General features: G+C 49.0%; 1 protein-coding gene across 1 annotated transcript in view; it reads right to left on the bottom strand.

Moving 5' to 3' along the window:
- Positions 1-22,805, bottom strand: part of puf (ubiquitinyl hydrolase 1 puf) — a 73,491-nt gene that overhangs the window by 37,071 nt on the left and 13,615 nt on the right. The window contains exons 16-30 of the mRNA XM_028315594.1: positions 22,285-22,465; positions 21,120-21,270; positions 20,494-20,791; positions 19,628-19,814; positions 18,940-19,068; positions 18,195-18,374; positions 16,739-17,066; positions 16,214-16,338; positions 15,723-15,842; positions 14,294-14,416; positions 13,584-13,736; positions 10,462-10,573; positions 9,989-10,203; positions 9,451-9,619; positions 8,709-8,935 (exon numbers count right to left, since the gene is read on the bottom strand). Of these exons, the coding sequence (XP_028171395.1) occupies positions 8,709-8,935; positions 9,451-9,619; positions 9,989-10,203; positions 10,462-10,573; positions 13,584-13,736; positions 14,294-14,416; positions 15,723-15,842; positions 16,214-16,338; positions 16,739-17,066; positions 18,195-18,374; positions 18,940-19,068; positions 19,628-19,814; positions 20,494-20,791; positions 21,120-21,270; positions 22,285-22,465 (2,698 nt within the window). The remainder of the gene's footprint in view (positions 1-8,708; positions 8,936-9,450; positions 9,620-9,988; positions 10,204-10,461; positions 10,574-13,583; positions 13,737-14,293; positions 14,417-15,722; positions 15,843-16,213; positions 16,339-16,738; positions 17,067-18,194; positions 18,375-18,939; positions 19,069-19,627; positions 19,815-20,493; positions 20,792-21,119; positions 21,271-22,284; positions 22,466-22,805) is intronic.

The raw sequence follows: 22,805 nt of genomic DNA, 5'->3' as shown, positions 1-22,805 counted from the left end.
GCATCTCGTGCAGCGTGGGCGCGTGGCGGGAGCGCGCGGGGTCGGCGCGGAGCACGGCGGCGCGCGCCTGCGGCATCATGTACAGGTGCTGCATGCACGACGCCATGTAGCACGTGGCGCCGAGGTTGGTGAGCCCCACGTAACCACTACTCTGTACCACGTGACATAAATCCGAGCGCGACTCCGCCGTCCTCACCGTGAAGTTGGCTAGTGTCCGCTGACGAATTTTTAAGAACCTTTCACACTAATATCGACCTAAAAATCTCAGAAACTGACCATAAGGTAGTCTGAGGGCGCGTGCCGGGAGCGCGCGGGTTTGGCACATAGCAGGGAGGTACGTTAATCCCACGTTGTCGCCACTCTTTCGCTGGCCAGTATGTTCTATTGTTATGGACTCAGCGGGACGTTTTCTTCTTCTTCGTCGTCGCTACACTCTTGCCTAGTGGTCGTGGTCGTCACACCTGGTTTTATGGCAAGCTTTACAATCCGTCGCCATTCCTCCGGGACTTTTTAGCACCGTTCAAACGAAAATCAACCTAAAGAGCTCAGAAACTGACCATAAGGTAGGCGAACATCCTCTGCATCTCGTGCAGCGTGGGCGCGTGCCTAAAACGCGGGGTCGTCGCTCAGCAGCGCGGCTCGATAGCTCCAAGTGGTTGCCACGCTTGCCAGTCACACGAAAATCGGCCTAAAGAGCTCAGAAACGTACCATAAGATAGGCGAACATCCTCTGCATCTCGTGCAGCGTGGGCGCGTGGCGGGAGCGCGCGGGGTCGGCGCGGAGCACGGCGGCGCGCGCCTGCGGCATCATGTACAGGTGCTGCATGCACGACGCCATGTAGCACGTGGCGCCGAGGTTGGTGAGCCCCACGTAACCACTACTCCGAGTACCACGTGACATCATTCCGAGCGCGACTCCGCCGGCCAGTATGTATTCTTCTGTCCTCACCGTGTAAATAGCTAGTGTTCGCTGACGAATTTTTAAGAAACTTTCAAACGAATATCGACCTAAAAAGCTCAGAAACTGACAATAAGGTAGTCTGAGGGCGCGAGCCGGGAGCGCACGGGTTCGGCGCATAGCAGGGAGGTACGATAGCCCCACGTGATCGCCACTCTTTCTCTGGCCAGTATTTTCTATTTTTATGGACTCATCGGGACGTTTTCTTCTTCTTCGTCGCTAAACTCTTGCCAGAGTGGTCTTGATCGTCACACCTAGTTTGGTGGCAAGCTTTACAATCCATCGCCAATCCTCCGGGACGTTTTAGCACCGTTCAAACAAAAATCAACCTAAAGAGCTCAGAAACGTACCATGAGGTAGGCGAACATCCTCTGCATCTCGTGCAGCGTGGGCGCGTGGCGGGAGCGCGCGGGGTCGGCGCGGAGCACGGCGGCGCGCGCCTGCGGCATCATGTACAGGTGCTGCATGCACGACGCCATGTAGCACGTGGCGCCGAGGTTGGTGAGCCCCACGTAGCCACTACTCTGTACCACGTAACATCATTCTGAGCGCGACTCCGTCGGCCAGTATGTATTCTTCTGTCCTCACCGTGTAAATAGCTAGTGTCTGCTGACGAATTTTTAAGAACCTTTCAAACGAATATCCTAACCTAAAAAGCTCAGAAACTGACCATAAGGTAGTCTGAGCACGGGTTCGGCGCATAGCAGGGAGGTACGTTAGCCCCACGTGATCGCCACTCTTTCGCTGGCCAGTATGTTCTATTTTTATGGACACAGCGGGACGTTTTCTTCTTCTTCGTCGTTAAACTCTTGCCAGAGTGGTCTTGGTCGTCACACCTAGTTTGGTGGCAAGCTTTACAATCCATCGCCAATCCTCCGGTACGTTTTAGCACCGTTCAAACAAAAATCAACCTAAAGAGCTCAGAAACTGACCACAAGGTAGGAGAACATTCGCTGCATCTCGTGCAGCGTGGGCGCGTGGAGGGAGCGCGCGGGGTCATCAGCCCTACGTAGCCACTACTCCAAGCGCGATTCCTTACCGTGACGTTGTATTACTTTTCAAAGGAAAATCGGCCTAAAGAGCTCAGAAACGTACCATGAGATAGGCGAACATCCTCTGCATCTCGTGCAGCGTGGGCGCGTGGCGGGAGCGCGCGGGGTCGGCGCGGAGCACGGCGGCGCGCGCCTGCGGCATCATGTACAGGTGCTGCATGCACGACGCCATGTAGCACGTGGCGCCGAGGTTGGTGAGCCCCACGTAGCCACTACTACCTAACATCATTCCGAGCGCGACTCCGTCGGCCAGTATGTATTCTTATATCCTCACCGTGTAAATAGCTAGTGTCTGCTAACGAATTTTTAAGAAACTTTCAAACGAATATCGACCTAAAAAACTCAGAAACTGACCATAAGGTAGTCTGAGGGCGCGTGCCGGGAGCGCGCGGGTTCGGCGCATAGCAGGGAGGTACGTTAGCCCCACGTGGTCACCACCATTCGCTGGCCAGTATGTTCTATTTTTATGGACTCAGCGGGACGTTTTCTTCTTCTTCGTCGCTACACTCTTATTTATTTATTTATTTAGGAAAACCAGGGTTTTACAGTGTGTAATAATGCCAGTGGTCGTGGTCGTTATATCACACCTGGCTTGGTGGCAAACTTTACAATCCGTCGCCATTCCTCCGGGACGATTTAGCACCGTTCAAACGAAAATCAACCTAAAGAGCTCAGAAACGTACCATAAGATAGGCGAACATCCGATGTATCTCGTGCAGCTTGGGCGCGGGGTCAGCGCTCAGCATCGCGGCTTGTTAGCCCCACGTGGTTGCCACGCTGGCCAGTCAAACGAAAATCGACCTAAAGAGCTCAGAAACTGACCATAAGATAGGCGAACATCCTCTGCATCTCGTGCAGCGTGGGCGCGTGGCGGGAGCGCGCGGGGTCGGCGCGGAGCACGGCGGCGCGCGCCTGCGGCATCATGTACAGGTGCTGCATGCACGACGCCATGTAGCACGTGGCGCCGAGGTTGGTGAGCCCCACGTAATCACTACTCTGTACCACGTGACATAATTCCGAGCGCGACTCCGCCGTCCTCACCGTGAAGTTGGCTAGTGTCCGCTGACGAATTTTTAAGAACCTTTCAAACGAATATCGACCTAAAAAGCTCAGAAACTAACCATAAGGTAGTCTGAGGTCGCGAGCCGGGAGCGCGCCGGTTTGGCACATAGCAGGGAGGTACGTTAACCCCACGTTGTCGCCACTCTTTCGTTGGCCAGTATTTTCTATTTTTATAGACTCAGCGGGACGATTTCATCGCCTTCGTCGCTACACTCTTGCCTAGTGGTCATGGTCGTCACACCTGGTTTGGTGGCAAGCTTTACAATCCATCGCCAATCCTCCGGGACGTTTTAGCACCGTTCAAACGAAAATCAACCTAAAGAGCTCAGAAACTGACCACAAGGTAAGAGAACATTCGCTGCATCTCGTGCAGCGTGGGCGCGTGGAGGGAGCGCGCGGGGTCATCAGCCCTACGTAGCCACTACTCCAAGCGCGACTCCTTCCCGTGACGTTGTATTACTTTTCAAAGGAAAATCGACCTAAAGTGCTTAGAAACTGACCATTAGATAGGCGAACATCCTCTGCATCTCGTGCAGCGTGGGCGCGTGGCGGGAGCGCGCGGGGTCGGCGCGGAGCACGGCGGCGCGCGCCTGCGGCATCATGTACAGGTGCTGCATGCACGACGCCATGTAGCACGTGGCGCCGAGGTTGGTGAGCCCCACGTAACCACTACTACGTAACATCATTCCGAGCGCGACTCCGTCGGCCAGTATGTATTCTTCTGTCCTCACCGTGTAAATAGCTAGTGTTCGCTGACGAATTTTTAAGAACCTTTCAAACGAATATCGACCTAAAAAGCTCAGAAACTGACCATAAGGTAGTCTGAGGGGGCGAGACGGGAGCGCGCGGGTTTGGCACATAGCAGGGAGGTACGTTAACCCCACGTTGTCGCCACTCTTTCGCTGGCCAGTATTTTCTATTTTTATGGACTCATCGGGACGTTTTCTTCTTCTTCTTCGTTGCTACACTCTTGTCAGAGTGGTCGTGGTCGTCACACCTGGTTTTATGGCAAGCTTTACAATCCGTCGCCATTCCTCCGGGACGTTTTAGCACCGTTCAAACGAAAATCAACCTAAAGAGCTCAGAAACGTACCATAAGATAGGCGAACATCCTCTGCATCTCGTGCAGCGTGGGCGCGTGGCGGGAGCGCGCGGGGTCGGCGCGGAGCACGGCGGCGCGCGCCTGCGGCATCATGTACAGGTGCTGCATGCACGACGCCATGTAGCACGTGGCGCCGAGGTTGGTGAGCCCCACGTAACCACTACTGTGAGTACCACGTAACATCATTCTGAGCGCGACTCGGTCGGCCAGTATGTATTCTTCTGTCCTCACCGTGTAAATAGCTAGTGTTCGCTGACGAATTTTTAAGAACCTTTCAAACGAATATCGACCTAAAAAGCTCAGAAACTGACCATAAGGTAGTCTGAGGGCGCGTGCCGGGAGCGCGCGGGTTCGGCGCATAGCAGGGAGGTACGTTAGCCCTACGTGGCCGCCACTCTTTCGCTGGCCAGTATGTTCTATTTTTATGGACTCATCGGGACGTTTTCTTCTTCTTCTTCGTTGCTACACTCTTGTCAGAGTGGTCGTGGTCGTCACACCTGGTTTTATGGCAAGCTTTGCAATCCATCGCCAACCCTCCGGGACGTTTTAGCACCGTTCAAACGAAAATCAACCTAAAGAGCTCAGAAACTGACCACAAGGTAGGAGAACATTCGCTGCATCTCGTGCAGCGTGGGCGCGTGGAGGGAGCGCGCGGGGTCATCAGCCCTACGTAGCCACTACTCCAAGCGCGACTCTTTCCCGTGACGTTGTATTAATTTTCAAAGGAAAATCGACCTAAAGTGCTCAGAAACGTACCATGAGATAGGCGATCATCCTCTGCATCTCGTGCAGCGTGGGCGCGTGGCGGGAGCGCGCGGGGTCGGCGCGGAGCACGGCGGCGCGCGCCTGCGGCATCATGTACAGGTGCTGCATGCACGACGCCATGTAGCACGTGGCGCCGAGGTTGGTGAGCCCCACGTAACCACTACTCCGAGTACCACGTAACATCATATCGAGCGCAACTCCGCCAGCCAGAATGTATTCTTATGTCCTCACCGTGAAGATAACTAGTGTCTGCTGACGAATTTTTAAGAACCTTTCAAACGAATATCGACCTATAAAGAAAGCTGAGAACCTGACCATAAGGTAGTCTGAGGGCGCGAGCCGGGAGCGCACGGGTTTGGCACATAGCAGGGAGGTACGTTAACCCCACGTTGTCACCACCATTCGCTGGCCAGTATGTTCTATTTTTATGGACTCAGCGGGACGTTTTCTTCTTCTTCGTCGCTAAACTTTTGCCAGAGTGGTCATGATAGTCACACCTGGTTTGGTGGCAAGCTTTACAATCTGTCGCCATTTCTCCGGGACATTTTAGCACCGTTCAAACGAAAATCGACCTAAATAGCTTAGAAACTGACCATAAAATAAGCGAACATCCGCTGCATCTCGTGCAGCGTGGGCGCGTGCCTATAGCTAGGGGTCGTCGCTCAGCACCGCGGTTCGATAGCCCCACGTGGTTGCCACGCTGGCCAGTCACACGAAAATCGGCCTAAAGAGCTCAGAAACGTACCATAAGATAGGCGAACATCCTCTGCATCTCGTGCAGCGTGGGCGCGTGGCGGGAGCGCGCGGGGTCGGCGCGGAGCACGGCGGCGCGCGCCTGCGGCATCATGTACAGGTGCTGCATGCACGACGCCATGTAGCACGTGGCGCCGAGGTTGGTGAGCCCCACGTAACCACTACTCCGAGTACCACGTAACATCATATCGAGCGCAACTCCGCCAGCCAGAATGTATTCTTATGTCCTCACCGTGAAGATAACTAGTGTCTGCTGACGAATTTTTAAGAACCTTTCAAACGAATATCGACCTAAAAAGCTCAGAAACTGACCATAAGGTAGTCTGAGGGCGCGAGCCGGGAGCGCGCGGGTTTGGCACATAGCAGGGAGGTACGTTAACCCCACGTTGTTGCCACTCTTTCGCTGGCCAGTATGTTCTATTGTTATGAACTCAGCGGGACGTTTTCTTCTTCGTCGTCGCTACACTCTTGTCAGAGTGGTCGTGGTCGTCACATCTGGTTTTATGGCAAGCTTTACAATCCGTCGCCATTCCTCTGGGACTTTTTAGCACCGTTCAAACGAAAATCGACCTAAATAGCTTAAAAACGTACCATAAGATAGGCGAACATCCGCTGCATCTCGTGCAACGTGGACGCGTGGCAAGAGCGCGCTTTTCGACAGCACCACGTACACTCTTACGCCGGCCAGTATGTTTTATTTTTAAGGACTCAGCGGGGCATTGTAGAGCCCTTTAAACGAAAATCGACCTAAAGAGCTCAGAAACGTACCATTAGATAGGCGAACATCCTCTGCATCTCGTGCAGCGTGGGCGCGTGGCGGGAGCGCGCGGGGTCGGCGCGGAGCACGGCGGCGCGCGCCTGCGGCATCATGTACAGGTGCTGCATGCACGACGCCATGTAGCACGTGGCGCCGAGGTTGGTGAGCCCCACGTAACCACTACTCTGTACCGCGTGACATAATTCCAAGCGCGACTCCGCCGTCCTCACCGTGAAGTTGGCTAGTGTCCGCTGACGAATTTTTAAGATCCTTTCAAACGAATATCGACCTAAAAAGCTCAGAAACTGACCATAAGGTAGTCTGAGGGCGCGAGCCGGGAGCGCGCGGGTTTGGCACATAGCAGGGAGGTACGTTAATCCCACGTTGTCGCCACTCTTTCGCTGGCCAGTATGTTCTATTTTTATGGACTCAGCGGGACGTTTCCTTCTTCTTCGTCGCTACACTCTTGCCAGAGTGGTCGTGGTCGTCACACCTGGTTTGGTGGCAAGCTTTACAATCCATCGCCAATCCTCCGGGACGTTTTAACACCGTCCAAACGAAAATCGACCTAAAGAGCTCAGAAACTGACCGACTGACAAGGTAGGAGAACATTCGGTGCATCTCGTGCAGCGTGGGCGCGTGGAGGGAGCGCGCGGGGTCATCAGCCCTACGTAGCCACTACTCCAAGCGCGACTCCTTCCCGTGACGTTGTATTACTTTTCAAAGGAAAATCGACCTAAAGTGCTCAGAAACGTACCATAAGATAGGCGAACATCCTCTGCATCTCGTGCAGCGTGGGCGCGTGGCGGGAGCGCGCGGGGTCGGCGCGGAGCACGGCGGCGCGCGCCTGCGGCATCATGTACAGGTGCTGCATGCACGACGCCATGTAGCACGTGGCGCCGAGGTTGGTGAGCCCTACGTAACCACTACTCTGTACCGCGTGACATAATTCCGAGCGCGACTCCGCCGTCCTCACCGTGAAGTTGGCTAGTGTCCGCTGACGAATTTTTAAGATCCTTTCAAACGAATATCGACCTAAAAAGCTCAGAAACTGACCATAAGGTAGTCTGAGGGCGCGTGCCAGGAGCGCGCTGGGTCGGCGCATAGCAGGGAGGTACGTTAGCTCCACGTGGTCGCCACTCTTTCGCTGGCCAGTATGTTCTATTTTTATGGACTCAGCGGGACGTTTTCTTCTTCTTCGTCGTCGCTACACTCTTGTCAGAGTGGTCGTGGTCGTCACACCTGGTTTTATGGCAAGCTTTACAATCCGTCGCCATTCCTCCGGGACTTTTTAGCACCGTTCAAACGAAAATCAACCTAAAGAGCTCAGAAACTGACCACAAGGTAGGAGAACATTCGGTGCATCTCGTGCAGCGTGGGCGCGTGGAGGGAGTGCGCGGGGTCATCAGCCCTACGTAGCCACTACTCCAAGCGCGACTCCTTACCGTGACGTTGTATTACTTTTCAAAGGAAAATCGACCTAAAGATCTCAGAAACGTACCATGAGATAGGCGAACATCCTCTGCATCTCGTGCAGCGTGGGCGCGTGGCGGGAGCGCGCGGGGTCGGCGCGGAGCACGGCGGCGCGCGCCTGCGGCATCATGTACAGGTGCTGCATGCACGACGCCATGTAGCACGTGGCGCCGAGGTTGGTGAGCCCCACGTAACCACTACTCCGAGTACCACGTGACATCATATCGAGCGCAACTCCGCCAGCCATATGTATCCTTTTATCCTCACTGTGAAGATAGCTAGTGTCCGCTAACGAATTTTTAAGAACCTTTCAAACGAATATCGACCTAAAAAGCTCAGAAACTGACCATAAGGTAGTCTGAGGGCGCGAGCCGGGAGCGCGCGGGTTCGGCATTTCGAGGGAGGTACGTTAGCCCCACGTGGTCGCCACCATTCGCTGGCCAGTATGTTCTATTTTTATGGACTCAGCGGGACAATTTCATCGTCTTCGTCACTACACTCTTGCCTAGTGGTCGTGGTCGTCACACCTGGTTTGGTGGCAAGCTTTACAATCCGTCGCCATTCCTCCGGGACGTTTTAGCACCGTCCAAACGAAAATCAACCTAAAGAGCTCAGAAACTGACCACAAGGTAGGAGAACATTCGCTGCATCTCGTGCAGCGTGGGCGCGTGGAGGGAGCGCGCGGGGTCATCAGCCCTACGTAGCCACTACTCCAAGCGCGACTCCTTACCGTGACGTTGTATTACTTTTCAAAGGAAAATCGACCTAAAGAGCTCAGCAAAGTACCATGAGGTAGGCGAACATCCTCTGCATCTCGTGCAGCGTGGGCGCGTGGCGGGAGCGCGCGGGGTCGGCGCGGAGCACGGCGGCGCGCGCCTGCGGCATCATGTACAGGTGCTGCATGCACGACGCCATGTAGCACGTGGCGCCGAGGTTGGTGAGCCCCACGTAGCCGCACTCCGAGCGGGACTCCTCGGCCGGCCAGTAGTCCCACGGGTACGACGTTTGCGGACCTGGCAAGTTGTATCGGTGACGGTCACTTTGGTTAAAGTTTTCACAGTTTATTTGGAACACCAAAAGTTACAAAATATGTAAGAGCGGTGCCGCAATACGTCCGATCTGCATTTGTCAAGACGTGGATCTCGAACTAACGACAGAAATTGGATGAGGGAAATGGGATCTAGTGTGTAAACTAACATTCAAATAGTTTTATGACTACTCCGGGTCGTAATTTCATGGATCGAATCGGTCGTAATGCGAAAACGCTCTAAGCATAAAGTAACAACTTTTCATAGCAATGTTAAAAGCTAACATGACTTATGGTGGAATGTTGATTTCGCAATAATAAAATGAGACAAAACAGGCCTTATTTATATCAATAAGAGGGTTATGCCCGTTTTCACCATCAATCCCAAATGTGACCCCTATGAAAACAAAATTCTTGTTGTGTTACCTTAGGGGTCACCTAAACATTAGGGATTGATGGTAAAAACGGGCTTTCTTTGAAGACAAGTTTGCTTGTACTCACCAGGCTTGTGGTGCTCCATAAGCTTATGGTGCAGCACCATGTAGTTATCAGGCGCGCCTCGCACCAGCTCCACAAGTAGGTCGTAAGCGGCCGCCCGAGACTTCTGCGATTTACACTTCGGGAGGTTCCGTTGCTCTGGGTTTGGCACGTCGAATAAGAACCCAAAAACCTTAAAAAAGTATTGAAATATTAGGCTAATGTGCATTGTAAACGGGCTAATATTATTGGAAATAATGGCCGGCATATTCAATGTGTGTGTGTGTTCACTGACATTCGAATAAAATTACCAAACATGGTCCAGTCGTTAGCCTTGTCGATGCTTAAAATATCAACTTCGTTTCAAACTTTAGCCGTAGGAAAACTTAAGGAAGAATTCGACTTCTTTCAAAACAACTACAAGACTATACTTGAAGATCTTATTTTGAAATTCAATCAACAATAAAATTTAATCCAGTATTATGAGTTGAGTTGAATGAGTTGTTCAACACCTGAGCACATATTTCAGTAAATTCAGATGTTGATATGCAAAATCACTTACCATCTCCAGTGTCCTGGTGCCCTGCTCAGAGGTCTTAAACCTGAGCGGGTGCTTGAGCAGGTGCGTCAGCAGGCTGAGTTGCCCGTAGAGACCGTCGTCTGGCGCACAGGGTTCGCTGCGTTTCTCTATGATCTCCCGCTTTTCTAGCGATGAGCGAATTTGTTCGCACAGCTCGTTTAGGTCCGGCGCTCCGCTGTCTTCTGAGGTGGCGCCCTCTGGTTAAAATTAGTGACATTTTAAACAGTCCATTTTAAAAATCAAATCACAACAATCAATGAGGGTGACCGCAATTCTATATCGTTTACGCGCCACTGTCAAAGGTCACAAGAGTGACAGTATCTTACTTGCCAGTGACGCAAACTGGTAAGCGCAAATCTCATTATAAATAGCCATCATTTTGAAGCGATGACAGTAAATTAACTATGACAAATCTAATTTAATTTATAAAAATAAAATCACGTAAAGAATCAAACCTTTGAAGAAATCTTCGGGAAGTCCGTCTATGAGCCTGCAAACAAGCCAGAAGTAGTCTCTGCACGCCGGCCCGTACGGTTCCTTGCCTTCCTCAGCGTGGTGATGCACCACCTGCACAAACGTGAACTATAAATAATATCGACAGTCACATTTAGACAGTTAATAAAATACGTCAATTGTCAAATCATGTGATTCAGCTACGTCACTGCTCCTCTTGCGCGTATAACGTCACTGACCGGATGTTAATAAATAATCTGGCACTAGTATAATAGAGCGAACCGTTATCACTCGTAACCTCGACGGGTTGCATCCGCGTACTCGGCGATCGCGGGTGAAAACAAAGTTCACAGTCTTTGGGTGTTTTTATATCTTGCGGATTGCCCCGCGTCTCCCCACCCATTGCGTGCATATTTCACGCATTATAATAAATACTTGCATGAAAAGGAGACCTTTGGATGCACAACACGTGCGGTAGAAAAATACGACACGTATGAATTAGATAACTAAGTATATTTCAGCATACTCGTGCGGGTGGTGGATAGCGGGCACGGCATACAGGCGCATGGAGTCATGTGGTGGCGAAAAACTATTCGTATGACCTAGATGTCTAGGTACAATTTGCGTATACTTCGTTGGTGGTGGTGTCATGTAGTAGAGAAATACGACGTATGACTAAGATAACTAAGTATATTTCAGCATACCTCGAGTGGGTGGTGGAACGCGGGCTCATGTCAGTGGGGCGCGGCAGTAGCGGTTGTGTAGAAATGTAAAGCTTAAGATCTAGATAGCTAGGTATATTTCAGCATACCTCATGCAGGTGGTGGGACGCGGGCGCATGGCAGTATGTGCCTGGAGAAATACAACACGTATGACCTAGGTGGCTAGGTATATTATAGCGTACCTCGTGCGGGTGGTGGCTGCGCGGCGCGGGGTGCGGGCACATGAGTATACCTCACGCAGTCGCAGAGATGCGGTTGCATGGGGTCATGTAGCGAAGAAATGTGAAGCTTAAGATCTAGGTGGCTAGGTATATTCTAGCAAACCTCGTGCGGGTGGTGGCTGGGCGGCGCGGTATGCGGGCACCATGCGCGTCGTGAGAAGTAGAAAAGCGATGCTTATGACGTAGGTGGCTAAGTATATTTTACCATGTATACCTCGAGCTCGTGGGATACTGGTGCATGGAGTCGTGTAGTAAAGTAATGTGACACGTATGACCTTGACGGCTAGGTATATTATAGCGTACCTCGTGCGGGTGGTGGCTGGGCGGCGCGGGGTGCGGGCGCATGTCGGCGGTGCGCGGCAGTAGCGGTTGTGTAGAAATGTGAAGCTTAAGATCTAGCTATAGTCTGGTCCGGGAGTACCAGGGTTCGAAAATATCCGATATTTATTATAAATATCAAAATATCGGATATTTATGATATATATCCGATATATATCAACTTTGATATATATCAAATTTGTATGAAAGCTATACTATTATTTTATTGTATTATTTATGAATACCATTGCATATGTGTCATATAAACATGTTTTTAATGTTTTTAAAACTTAAAATCAGACAAATAAAGCAAAAACATAAAATCTTCTTGTAATTACGGCAAAATCAACTAAAAAACAAAAATCTTATGTGAAAAAGTACAAATACAGTTACAAATTTTAAAAATTGATATATATCATCAAAACCGGCTGGATATATATCGGATATACAGGGTGGCCAAAACAGTGAGGTCTAAAAGAAAAATTTAGATTCCTTACATCAAGGTGTACCTAAATCACCCCCATGTATATAATACGATTGTGCTTAGTTTAGGAGATAGAGTTAATTTTGTGATATTTTAAAATTTTATGACCTTGTAGGCTTTAAACATTTTTATCTTTTTTTTGGGTTGACTTTTATTAGATTTCTTTTTTTCGACAGATTTGTTATTAATTGCAGATGTTTGAATTTCTGATAACCAGCACAACTTGCCTCAACACCCAGTTCCGGCTTGACGTTACATTACGGGACACCCTGTATATCCCTTGATATATATCCTCGAACCCTGGGGAGTACGTAGAATTTTGTCCAATGACCCCAAGCTATCCATCCTTATCGCTCGCGCGTAATTATGTTGCTGTCGCGCTCACACACTCACTGCGCGCGCCCGTCCCACAGTCGCGACAGCAACATAATTACGCGTGAGAGATAAGGATGGGTAACTTGGGGTCATTGGACAAAATTCTACGTGCTCCCGGACCAGACTATAGCTAGGTATATTTCAGCATAATGCAGGTGGTGGGACGCGGGCACTTGGGATTATGTGCCTGGAGAAATACGACACGTATGACTTAGGTAGCTAGGTATATTATAGCGTACCTCGTGCGGGTGGTGGCTGGGCGGCGCGGGGTGCAGGCACATGAGTATACCTCACGTAGAGTCGCAGAGATGCGGTTGCATGGGGTCATGTAGTGAAGAAATGTGAAGCTTAAGATCTAGGTGGCTAGGTATATTCTAGCAAACCTCGTGCGGATGGTGGCTGGGCGGCGCGGGATGCGGGCACCATGCGCGTCGTGAGAAGTAAAAAAGCGATGATTATGACGTAGGTGGCTAAGTATATTTTACCATGAATACCTCGAGCTCGTGGGATACTGGTGCATGGAGTCGTGTAGTTAAGTAATGTGACACGTACGACCTTGACGGCTAGGTATATTATAGCGTACCTCGTGCGGGTGGTGGCTGGGCGGCGCGGGGTGCGGGCGCATGTCGGCGGTGCGCGGCAGTAGCGGTTGTGTAGAAATGTGAAGCTTAAGATCTAGCTATAGTCTGGTCCGGGAGTACGTAGAATTTTGTCCAATGACCCCAAGCTATCCATCCTTATCGCTCGCGCGTAATTATGTTGCTGTCGCGCTCACACACTCACTGCGCGCGCCCGTCCCACAGTCGCGACAGCAACATAATTACGCGCGAGAGATAAGGATGGGTAACTTGGGGTCATTGGACAAAATTCTACGTGCTCCCGGACCAGACTATAGCTAGGTATATTTCAGCATAATGCAGGTGGTGGGACGCGGGCCCTTGGGATTATGTGCCTGGAGAAATACGACACGTATGACTTAGGTAGCTAGGTATATTTCAGCATACCTCGTGCGGGTGGTGGCTGGGCGGCGCGGGGTGCGGGCGCATGTCGGCGGCGCGCGGCAGGTGCGCCAGCAGCAGCTGCAGCAGCGGCGCCAGCACCGCCACCTCGCCGCCCGCGCATAAACGGTACAAAGCGCTGCCCGCCTCGCGGCGCACCTGCACGGAACAAACAAGTGAAAAATTTATTTATTTATTAGGTACACCAACAAAGTCACATACATACAGTTCATATACAGGGTGGCCAGGGAGTTGACGTTCAAAGCTAAAATTTAGAATCCTTACATCAAGGTGTATCTAAATCACCCCATGTATGCTCTATGATTTTGCTTAATTTAGGAGATAGAGTTAATTTTGTGATTAGTCCTAAACTATCACCTATCGTTGCTTTTTTTTCTCACTGTATGGACACAGCTAATGAGGTAATGAGCATGTGATCAGCTAAAAACTAAAAAAAAACTAATAAAATATGCGTATGCCATTGCATTGCAGTCTAAAAATATAATCTTGTGACGTCACAGCAGCAAAATTTCCAAATAGCCATATTTCAACGCAAACGCAAATTTTTACAGGCGCCATGCCATAATCACGGTATGTACCATCCTAGACTGCATCTCACTTAACACCAGGTGCGATTGTGGTCAAATACATGCCATGTCTTAAAAAAAAACATCGTTTCATCAATCTGTTGCTAACAGAATTAGAAGGCTACTCACAGCCGGATCAGCATCGTCGAGCAGCAGCCGCGGCGCGGCGCGGCGCAGCGACCACGCCAGCGCCACCGCGTCGCCGCCACCGCGCGCCCACCATACGCACATGCGCATCGCGTGTTGTACCACCTGGCAACAACACATTATCCACTTCATTATATTCTCACTTGTTAATAATAGCAGGCCTGTTCATCTCCGCGAGTTTACATCGAAAACAAAACACGCACGATGGCCCACCTACAGGATACTATTCGACAAGGCCTCACATACGAGCGAACATTGACTCACGCACTCGTATTCTTGTGTATGATGGAAGAAAATAAAGAAAATGGTGTACTGTGCAGTATTTAACTGCCTAAATAATAATAAAAACACAGAATGTACTTTTTTAAGTTGCCTCAAGACATTGAGAGGTAAATAAGTAGTTAATATTATTCATGATAATGCATGCTAAATCATGTATTTCCTCCGCCATTTTCCGCAGTTTGGCACCTCACGTCACATCATTTTACCGAAGTCAGCCCTATAGCTTCCGCGCAGTGCCGATCACTGACGTTTGTCAACAAAATGGTGCTTGACTCTTCAGACAGGCTAAATTACACCATATTGTTAATGACATTGAGCATACATTTTTTTAAATACCTTTGCGAAGTAAAACTTCTGTACGTAGTACTTATTATTATTCTGTGATAATAGTTAGCTTAGCAGTCACAGGGATATTAAATAGGACCCTTTTAACGATAAGTTCAGTTAGTTTTTCGGCTACAAGCTTCGCCGGTCTTGTTCACTCGCAATCAACACTGTTTTAAAATGACATTTCCATATCACTTTGGTATGGAAGTCACCTAGATAGAGTAATATTATTCGCAACAGTTTAAATTTCTGAATTCTGAAATAGGTATATTTAGACTCAACTTGTTTCTTTACGAAATCGAATCAGAAATGAGGAAATCCGTAAACGAACTAAAGTCGCTGACATAACCCGACGGATTAGCAAGCTTAAGTGGCAATAGGCAGGGTACATAAGTACGCAGAACTGCCCAATGGGGCAGCAAGGTTCTGGAGTGGAGGCCGCATACCGGAAAACGCAGCATGAGACGTCCACCCACAAGGTGGACGACATCATAAAGGTAGTAAACAAGTAAGTAGATCAACATGGAAATCATTGGGGGAGGCCTATGTTCAGCAGTGGACGTCCTATGGCTGAAATGATGATGATGAAACTCAACTTGCAACACTGTTTTAATAACAAAATATTTTTTTTTCAGAGCTGAATCTGCCTTTAACTCGAATTTTGTCAGAAGATGAGCTCTACGATGATGTACGCTTAAAATAAGTGACGTATTTACTAGTTCTTCCCGTCCTTTTGGACAGTATCCGTTTAGGAATGAGATTTGTTGATTATATGAAATAGTGTATGTATTAGAATAAATACCTGAGCTCTTCCCCAGAATCCAGTCTTGTAAGTGGTGGGTTCTTTCAACGTGGCTGCCTCGCACAAGATCGATATCAACCGGTCCGTGGTTTCTTCTACCGTCATGAGCGACAGCAAGGACTGAAAATTAAACAACTTTAAATAACAGAAAACGTGCATTTGATGAGAATAACACAAGTAATGTATAGACAATAGTACATCAAGGTAAACACTGACATCTTATAGGTCCAACGCTTAACTGAGTGCTTGAGGTAGGGAGCGTTACAGGAGGGGTGACATTAACATATTGTGACGTGACAAAGCATATAATCCTTATGAAGATATAGTCTCCCTGAAGTTTGACGTTACAGAAAAATGTAGTTTTGTAATTTGTTGTTGACCCTAGAGCATCGTAAAGTAAAAAGGGACTATCATCAAAATCAATACAAAAACGGTACAAATTAGTCAAAATAAATTCGCAAGGCAATAAAATAGTCTCGCTCCGTACTCACTGGGTGCAACTTGGGCGTCTGCGCCGGATCCGAAGACGGCAGCGTCCCGATGCGACACAAGAGCTGCAGTAGCAACGCCAGGCAGTCCTGCCGCCATTCGCTGTCGTCGCTCCTTTGTAATACTCCTACAAATGTACAAAAAACTATATCAAATATCTTTTTATGGTTACAAAAATAATTTGGTCCTTCGAGCCGGATAACCAGAGTCTAAAAGGTGACAAAAATAGGAAAATGTACACCTAAAATTAATTTACTTAATGAAGACACAATTAATGATATTATAATGAGGGCTATCGTTTTAGCGCTCACCAGTTAGCGCCACTGTAGAGTAAGGTCCTGTCACTTGCTAGTAGCGAAGACAGTGGCGCCAACTTGTGAGCGCTAAAGTGGTAGGAGGACTATCGCATTTGCACTCATCAAGATGGCGCCACTGTAGAGTAAGGTCCTGTCAATCGCCAGGGGTGCCAACTGTTAAGTATAAAAAAGATAGCCCTCATTGTGTCAGATTGAAAAATAATTACTAACCTGACATCATGATATCATACAGGAGCCTCAAGCCACCTTTCTTTATAAACAGGTCATTCCAGTTCTCTACGCTGACTTTGTCTTCTTCACTCTTGTCTATGCTTCCCGTAGGTTCTTTTACATTCGGTGCGCTGTTTGAGCTCAGTTTATCTATGATGTGTAGCGAGTACATGAGTTTCTGAGGGCTGGTAGGGTCGAGGAGTTCGGGGAGTTTGCTCTCGGTTGGGTTCTGGAAGGCCTCCAGTAAAGTGGGGTTGAGAGGCACTGCTTGAAGGATGTCCCATACGCGCCGAGAAAGGAGTTGTGCTTTTGTGTGAGCTACGGGCTCCTGTAGAAGATATTGCCCACATCAAATACAGAAGAAACATGGTAACTACAATGCACGTAGTATAAAAACCTCATATACCATCGTCATAGAAGTTATGACAGAAATATCCAAATACACATAGAGTAAAGTATATTTTACAAGTAATCAGATGGTTTTAATAGCATGGCAATATTATAATAAACTAGTTTCTTTTTTTTCAAATTGCTACACAGAAATAAAACTTACCGAGTTAGGCCCAGGCTCCTTCATACGCGCAAGGGCTTGCATCAGAGTGAACAGCTGGTGGAAGCATGTAGGGTCTAGCAGCAACAGCGTCGGGAGCCTGGCCCTAGCTGGGGCGGGCTGGGCGGCCGGCCACTCCGCCCAAGGATACAAATACCATAGAGTACAACATAGAAACAACACTCACCGAGTTAGGCCCAGGCTCCTTCATGCGCGCAAGTGTTTGCATCAGAGTGAACAGCTGGTGGAAGCAAGTAGAGTCTAGCAGTAGCATCGTCGGCAGCTTCGCCCTAGCTTTTGTTGGCTGGGCGGCCGGCCACTCCGCCCAAGGATACAAATACCATAGAGTACAACACAGAAACAACCAACACTCACCGAGTTAGGTCCAGGCTCCTTCATCCGCGCAAGGGCTTGCATCAGAGTAAACAGCTGGTGGAAGCATGTAGGGTCTAGCAGCAGCAGCGTCGGGAGCCTCGCCCTAGCTGGGGCGGGCTGGGCACTCCGTCCACGGATACAAATACCATAGAGTACCACACAGAAACAACACTCACCGAGTTAGGCCCAGGCTCCTTCATACGCGCAAGGGCTTGCATCAGCGTGAACAGCTGGTGGAAGCAAGTAGGATCCAGCAGCAGCAGCGTCAGGAGCCTCGCCCTAGCTGGGGCGGGCTGGGCAATCCGCCCACGGATACAAATACCATAGAGTACCACACAGAAACAACACTCACCGAGATAGGCCCAGGCTCCTTCATCAAGGGCTTGCATCAGCGTGAAGAGCTGGTGAAAGCATGTGGGATCCAGCAGCAGCAGCGTCGGGAGCCTCGCCCTAGCTGGGGCGGGCTGGGCGGACGGCCACTCCGCCCACGGATACAAATACCATAGAGTACAACACAGAAACAACACTCACCGAGTTAGGCCCAGGCTCCTTCATCCGCGCAAGGGCTTGCATCAGCGTGAACAGCTGGTGAAAGCATGTAGGGTCTAGCAGCAGCAGCGTCGGGAGCCTCGCCCTAGCTGGGGCGGGCTGGGCGGACGGCCACTCCGCCCAAGCGCCCCGCCCGCCTACGCCCACGGATACGAATACCAGCTGGAAGAAAAAGGACTTTAGGTGTCAAGTGTCCAGATATGGACAGGGTTTCCCAATTTTTTTTGCCAAGGAACCCCAATTGATTATACTTTTCCTAGCGGAACCCCCGTACTACTCTGCCCGCACGCTCTGCCCCTCCCTTGTGCGTAAACAAGTCGGTGCGAGCGAACAACGTCGGTCACGAAACGTGGGATAATATTTTTTACGGAAACCTTGCGGCCTTTCCACGGAACCCCAGGGTTGCGCGGACCACCATTCGGGAACCGCTGGCCTAGGGTGCTGTAATATCGTCTTATCGAGGCAGCTTATCGATTTTACACGATTCATTTGTCGTCTAAAATCGGAGGTATAAGATTATATCGTGGCGCACATCCTAGGCCGGTAGATGTTACATTGTTTTATGGTGTTCAATTGTTTCCCAAATATAGAATAAATAAATAATTTCAGTGTTAGGTTAGGCAGATTTATCAGCTAATTTTATTTCAGATGCACGCACATGTGATTCAAGTTTTTTCCTGAGAAGTAATCTTTCTAATAATAAAAATAACTACTGATAGTGACTTACTTGATTATCTTTAAACCCCATATCATACAGTGTCCTCTCATCGTAGTCTATGGTCAACTCTTGCCCTTGCGTTATCATTCGCAGCGGCCCATCTGTCGACAGTGCCGTAACTCCTTCTTCTCCTTGTATCTGGAAGTTAATATAGATTATCACTGTTGTCTCATGTCACAGGTAGATCTCACAGTATTTTTCAGTTTACACCAGTTTGTCATGCGAATCGGAATTGAAAAGTGTGAAGTCGTGGTGGTGTCTTGTGTAGGGTGAGCCACAAGTCATAATATCCCACCATCTCGGGATTGAAAAGCATAAAGTTTTGGTGGTGCTAGTATCTATGTAGTGTAGGGTGAGCTACAAATTATCCCGCCCTAGGCCCCATACCTTTTCCACGTCATGTGATTCGGGATCGTAAAGCTGCCAGGTGCTGTAGACGCTAGTGTCTAGTATACACCAGCTATAGATCGTTTCATCCACGAAGACGCGCCCCACCATTCTTCCGATAATGTTTGAGTGTTATCGGTACACGTAAAATTATCCATGAGTAATCACACTCACACTACAATAATGACGCTCGAATTGCTCGGATCAAACTCTTCGCACCCCGCGCTTTCCTAGACCAAAAATTGGTAGGGCGCGTCTTCGTGGATGAAACGATCTATACACGGCTGTTTTAGAACCTGTTCCCACTAACCTGCTTCTCCCACCAGACGTGCACGTGCGCGCGAAGATGCGCAACCAAGTCCTGGTGGTGTAAACTCAACGAGGCGCGCGGGCCCGCACCGGCCGGTTGCAACGTTAGCCGCACGCTGCCCGCGCCGCCGCACCCCTCCCAAGCCCCGCTCTCCGCTAGCGCCCAACGACGGAGGTGGTACGCGTATCTGAGAGAGAATTAGACATGTTGAAGCACAAAACAAATGAAGATCGATCATTATCTTTCGTATCTGAGAAATAAATTAGACGTGTTACATAAAACAAATGAAGATCGATCATTATCTTTCGTATCTGAGAAATAAATTAGACGTGTTACATAAAACAAATGAAGATCGACCAGTATCTCTTTGCTCGTGACAACAGCTGTGGTCGAAACGTCAAGCTCAAGTCGTTGTTCGTTTATTCATTTCAGCCAAATGAAGTCCACTGCTCGACAAAAGCCTCTCCCAAGGATTTCCACAATGACATGACAGGTCTTGCGCTAGTCACATTCAGATGCTAGCCTTTGGAGTAAGTACTCATGTAATATAATAAATATCGCGATTGGTATCTATTATTCTCAATACTCCCTATCAAAAACAAAAATGAAAATGACATTGACGAAAGACTCGTTTCAGTAAAAGGCACCCACTGAAAATCAGTGTCTTGGCAGTCGCACTGTCAAGATGTTACTGAGTGGGTGACCTTTTTTGGCAACTTAGTTAATTTTTTTTTGTGTATTTCTTTGTTTGCCTGAATTTGTTGTTGCCAAAATAAAGTTATTTTCTTTCTTTCTTCTTTAGTAAACTAGCGTGGGGTGTACACAATACGGATGCTACATAAATGTGAAACTTGATTAAGCTTTACCTTCTTTTGAACGTATCCAAATGCGTTTTCAACAGCAACAGCGCCCTCTGTATGCACTGTAGAGCTGCCTCCTCCGTCATATGTTCATAAATATTCTGCTTGTCCGTTTTTTCGGTGTCTTTCTTATCGTCACATTTCACCGGTGTAATGGAACCCTCATCATCTTGGTTCTTGGATATGAGACGTTCAGCCGCGGAGGAGAGATGGAACATACACTTCGATACGAAGTCGTCTTCTTGTTGTAGTTGCTGGCCCATGTAATAGCTGTTCAGGTACTGGATCGCGCCCATGGAAACGTCTAGAAATAGGATTCAACATGTAATAAAATGGGTAAAATGTTTTCGTTACACCACATCATTGGAGCTTTGTTATACGTTTGACGGCTATTGTTTTAGCGCTTATCAGTTGGCTCCACTATAGAGTAAGGTCACTGTCATTTGCTAGTGGCGAAAACAGTGGCGCCAACTGGTGAACGCTGAAACGGTAGGAGGACTATCGCATTTGCACTCACCAGGATGGCATCACTCCTCCTGGTACAGTAGGGTCATGTCAATCGCTAGTGATGCCAGTTGTTAAGTATAAAAACGATAGAGCTCATTGGTTTCAACAACATAAAAAAAACATACCAGTGCTGTTAGCCCTGAGCGCGATCTTCCAAAGATGGTCCATAGCCAGTGTGTGAGGGTGTGGAGTGTCGCGAGACTCTCCCGCGCCCAGCGCCATGCGAGCCAAGTTGCACAACTGCTGGTATAGACTCAGCCCCATGATGCTGATCGTCTGATGAGAATAACAAAGAAATGATTAGAAGAAAGCAATGGAATGAAATAACTGATTAAATGTTATGGGCAGAGAACACATTTCCATTCGGTTGTAGGTAACCATTATCTAGAAATCTAGGTAGAGCAGAAAATCACCACCCCGACTCTTCCCGTGGATGTCGTAAGTGAGTGAGTTGGTTAAGTGAGAAACGTGCAAAAATGAAGCCTGAGCAATCCATCAAACCAGTGCAGTGTGGGGATTTTAGGCCAAAGTTTTCATTGCCTCTGGTAAATTGGAGAGGGTCGTGATCGTATCTGCAGTGGATACTAAATGATCTGATGATGATTCTAAGCCTCACTCTGGTTCGCCGCGCACTATTTGGCACTGCGACAACTCTTCCACTGCTTACTGTCAGCACGTAGTACACGTGCACTCGTGTACCTATTTATTTCGTACGTTTACGGAAACGCCATGCCAAAGCAAAAATATAGCAAACAGGTCGCAAGCGTCGACTTGTTGGCGTAACTACTTCTAGTAGCGCCACGCAGCGCTTTACGCTCCGCCCGGTGAAATGGGCCCGCGGATTCCGCTCCGCACGGTGGCTCTAGACGGCTTTTAGCCATGTTTTCACCAAGGCGGAGCGATGCGGTGCGGAGTAGAGAGGACAAGTGGACATAATGAAATCTGATTGGTTAATCAAAACACTTCTCCGATCCGCTCCGTTCTGCTCTGCCTTGGTGGAAACCGCGCCTTTAGCGACGCTTGGAATTGTATGCTTTGAAGAAGAAGAAGAAGACATGTTTATTCAGTATCATCGACAATAATTGTAATGTCAGCCTATAATTGTTGTTGCATTGTAACTTTGTTCATAATTGTTATTTTTAAGTGTACATGTTGTTATGTAACAATGTTGGTAGACCTAATAAATAAATAAATACACTTAATTACTTTGAAAGAAAGAAAGACTAGACTTTGCGACTAGAACCATGCTTTGCCACGCCTCGCCCGGTCTTCGCTGGCTTAATACCTTACCTCAGGGTCGAGCGTGGGCATCTTCTCCACGTAGAGGAACCGTAACGCGTCCAGTCCCAGCGCGTGCTGCTCCGGCGACTTGGTGTGCGACAGCAGCCACGAGTACAGGCAGTCGGCGCATTCGGGCCCGCCGCGTACCACCAGGCACTGCCATAGTTCCTCCACTTGTTCTACTGTCAGTCTGCCAAATACAACCATAGGACATGATAATCTCAAAGGTTATTAAACGATCATGATTTATCTTAAAGGTATAACATATATGAAACAATCCACATAGGCGACAATAGCCCAACGGTGTCAGTGTCAAAACTGCCGATTTGACCCCGTCAGTAGTTCGAGCTTTATAGATCTACTCCTATTTAGCTTACGGCCTCCGCTAAAACTTACGCGGGTAGCGGTCGAGAAATATCATGAGCAGCGCATGCATGTCACGTGTTTCCACACGCGTGGCGGTAGCAGGTGCCCGAAGCGGGCGTGCATTTCCATGCATTAAAACCGGCCAAGTGCGAGTCGGGCTCGCG

Source organism: Ostrinia furnacalis, unplaced genomic scaffold (genome assembly GCF_004193835.3).
Source record: "Ostrinia furnacalis isolate ACB-3 unplaced genomic scaffold, ASM419383v2 OfSCF5175, whole genome shotgun sequence".
NCBI lineage: Eukaryota > Metazoa > Arthropoda > Insecta > Lepidoptera > Crambidae > Ostrinia > Ostrinia furnacalis.
The sequence above is the reverse complement of the archived record's forward strand: the minus strand, read 5'-3'. Positions and strand labels throughout refer to the sequence as shown.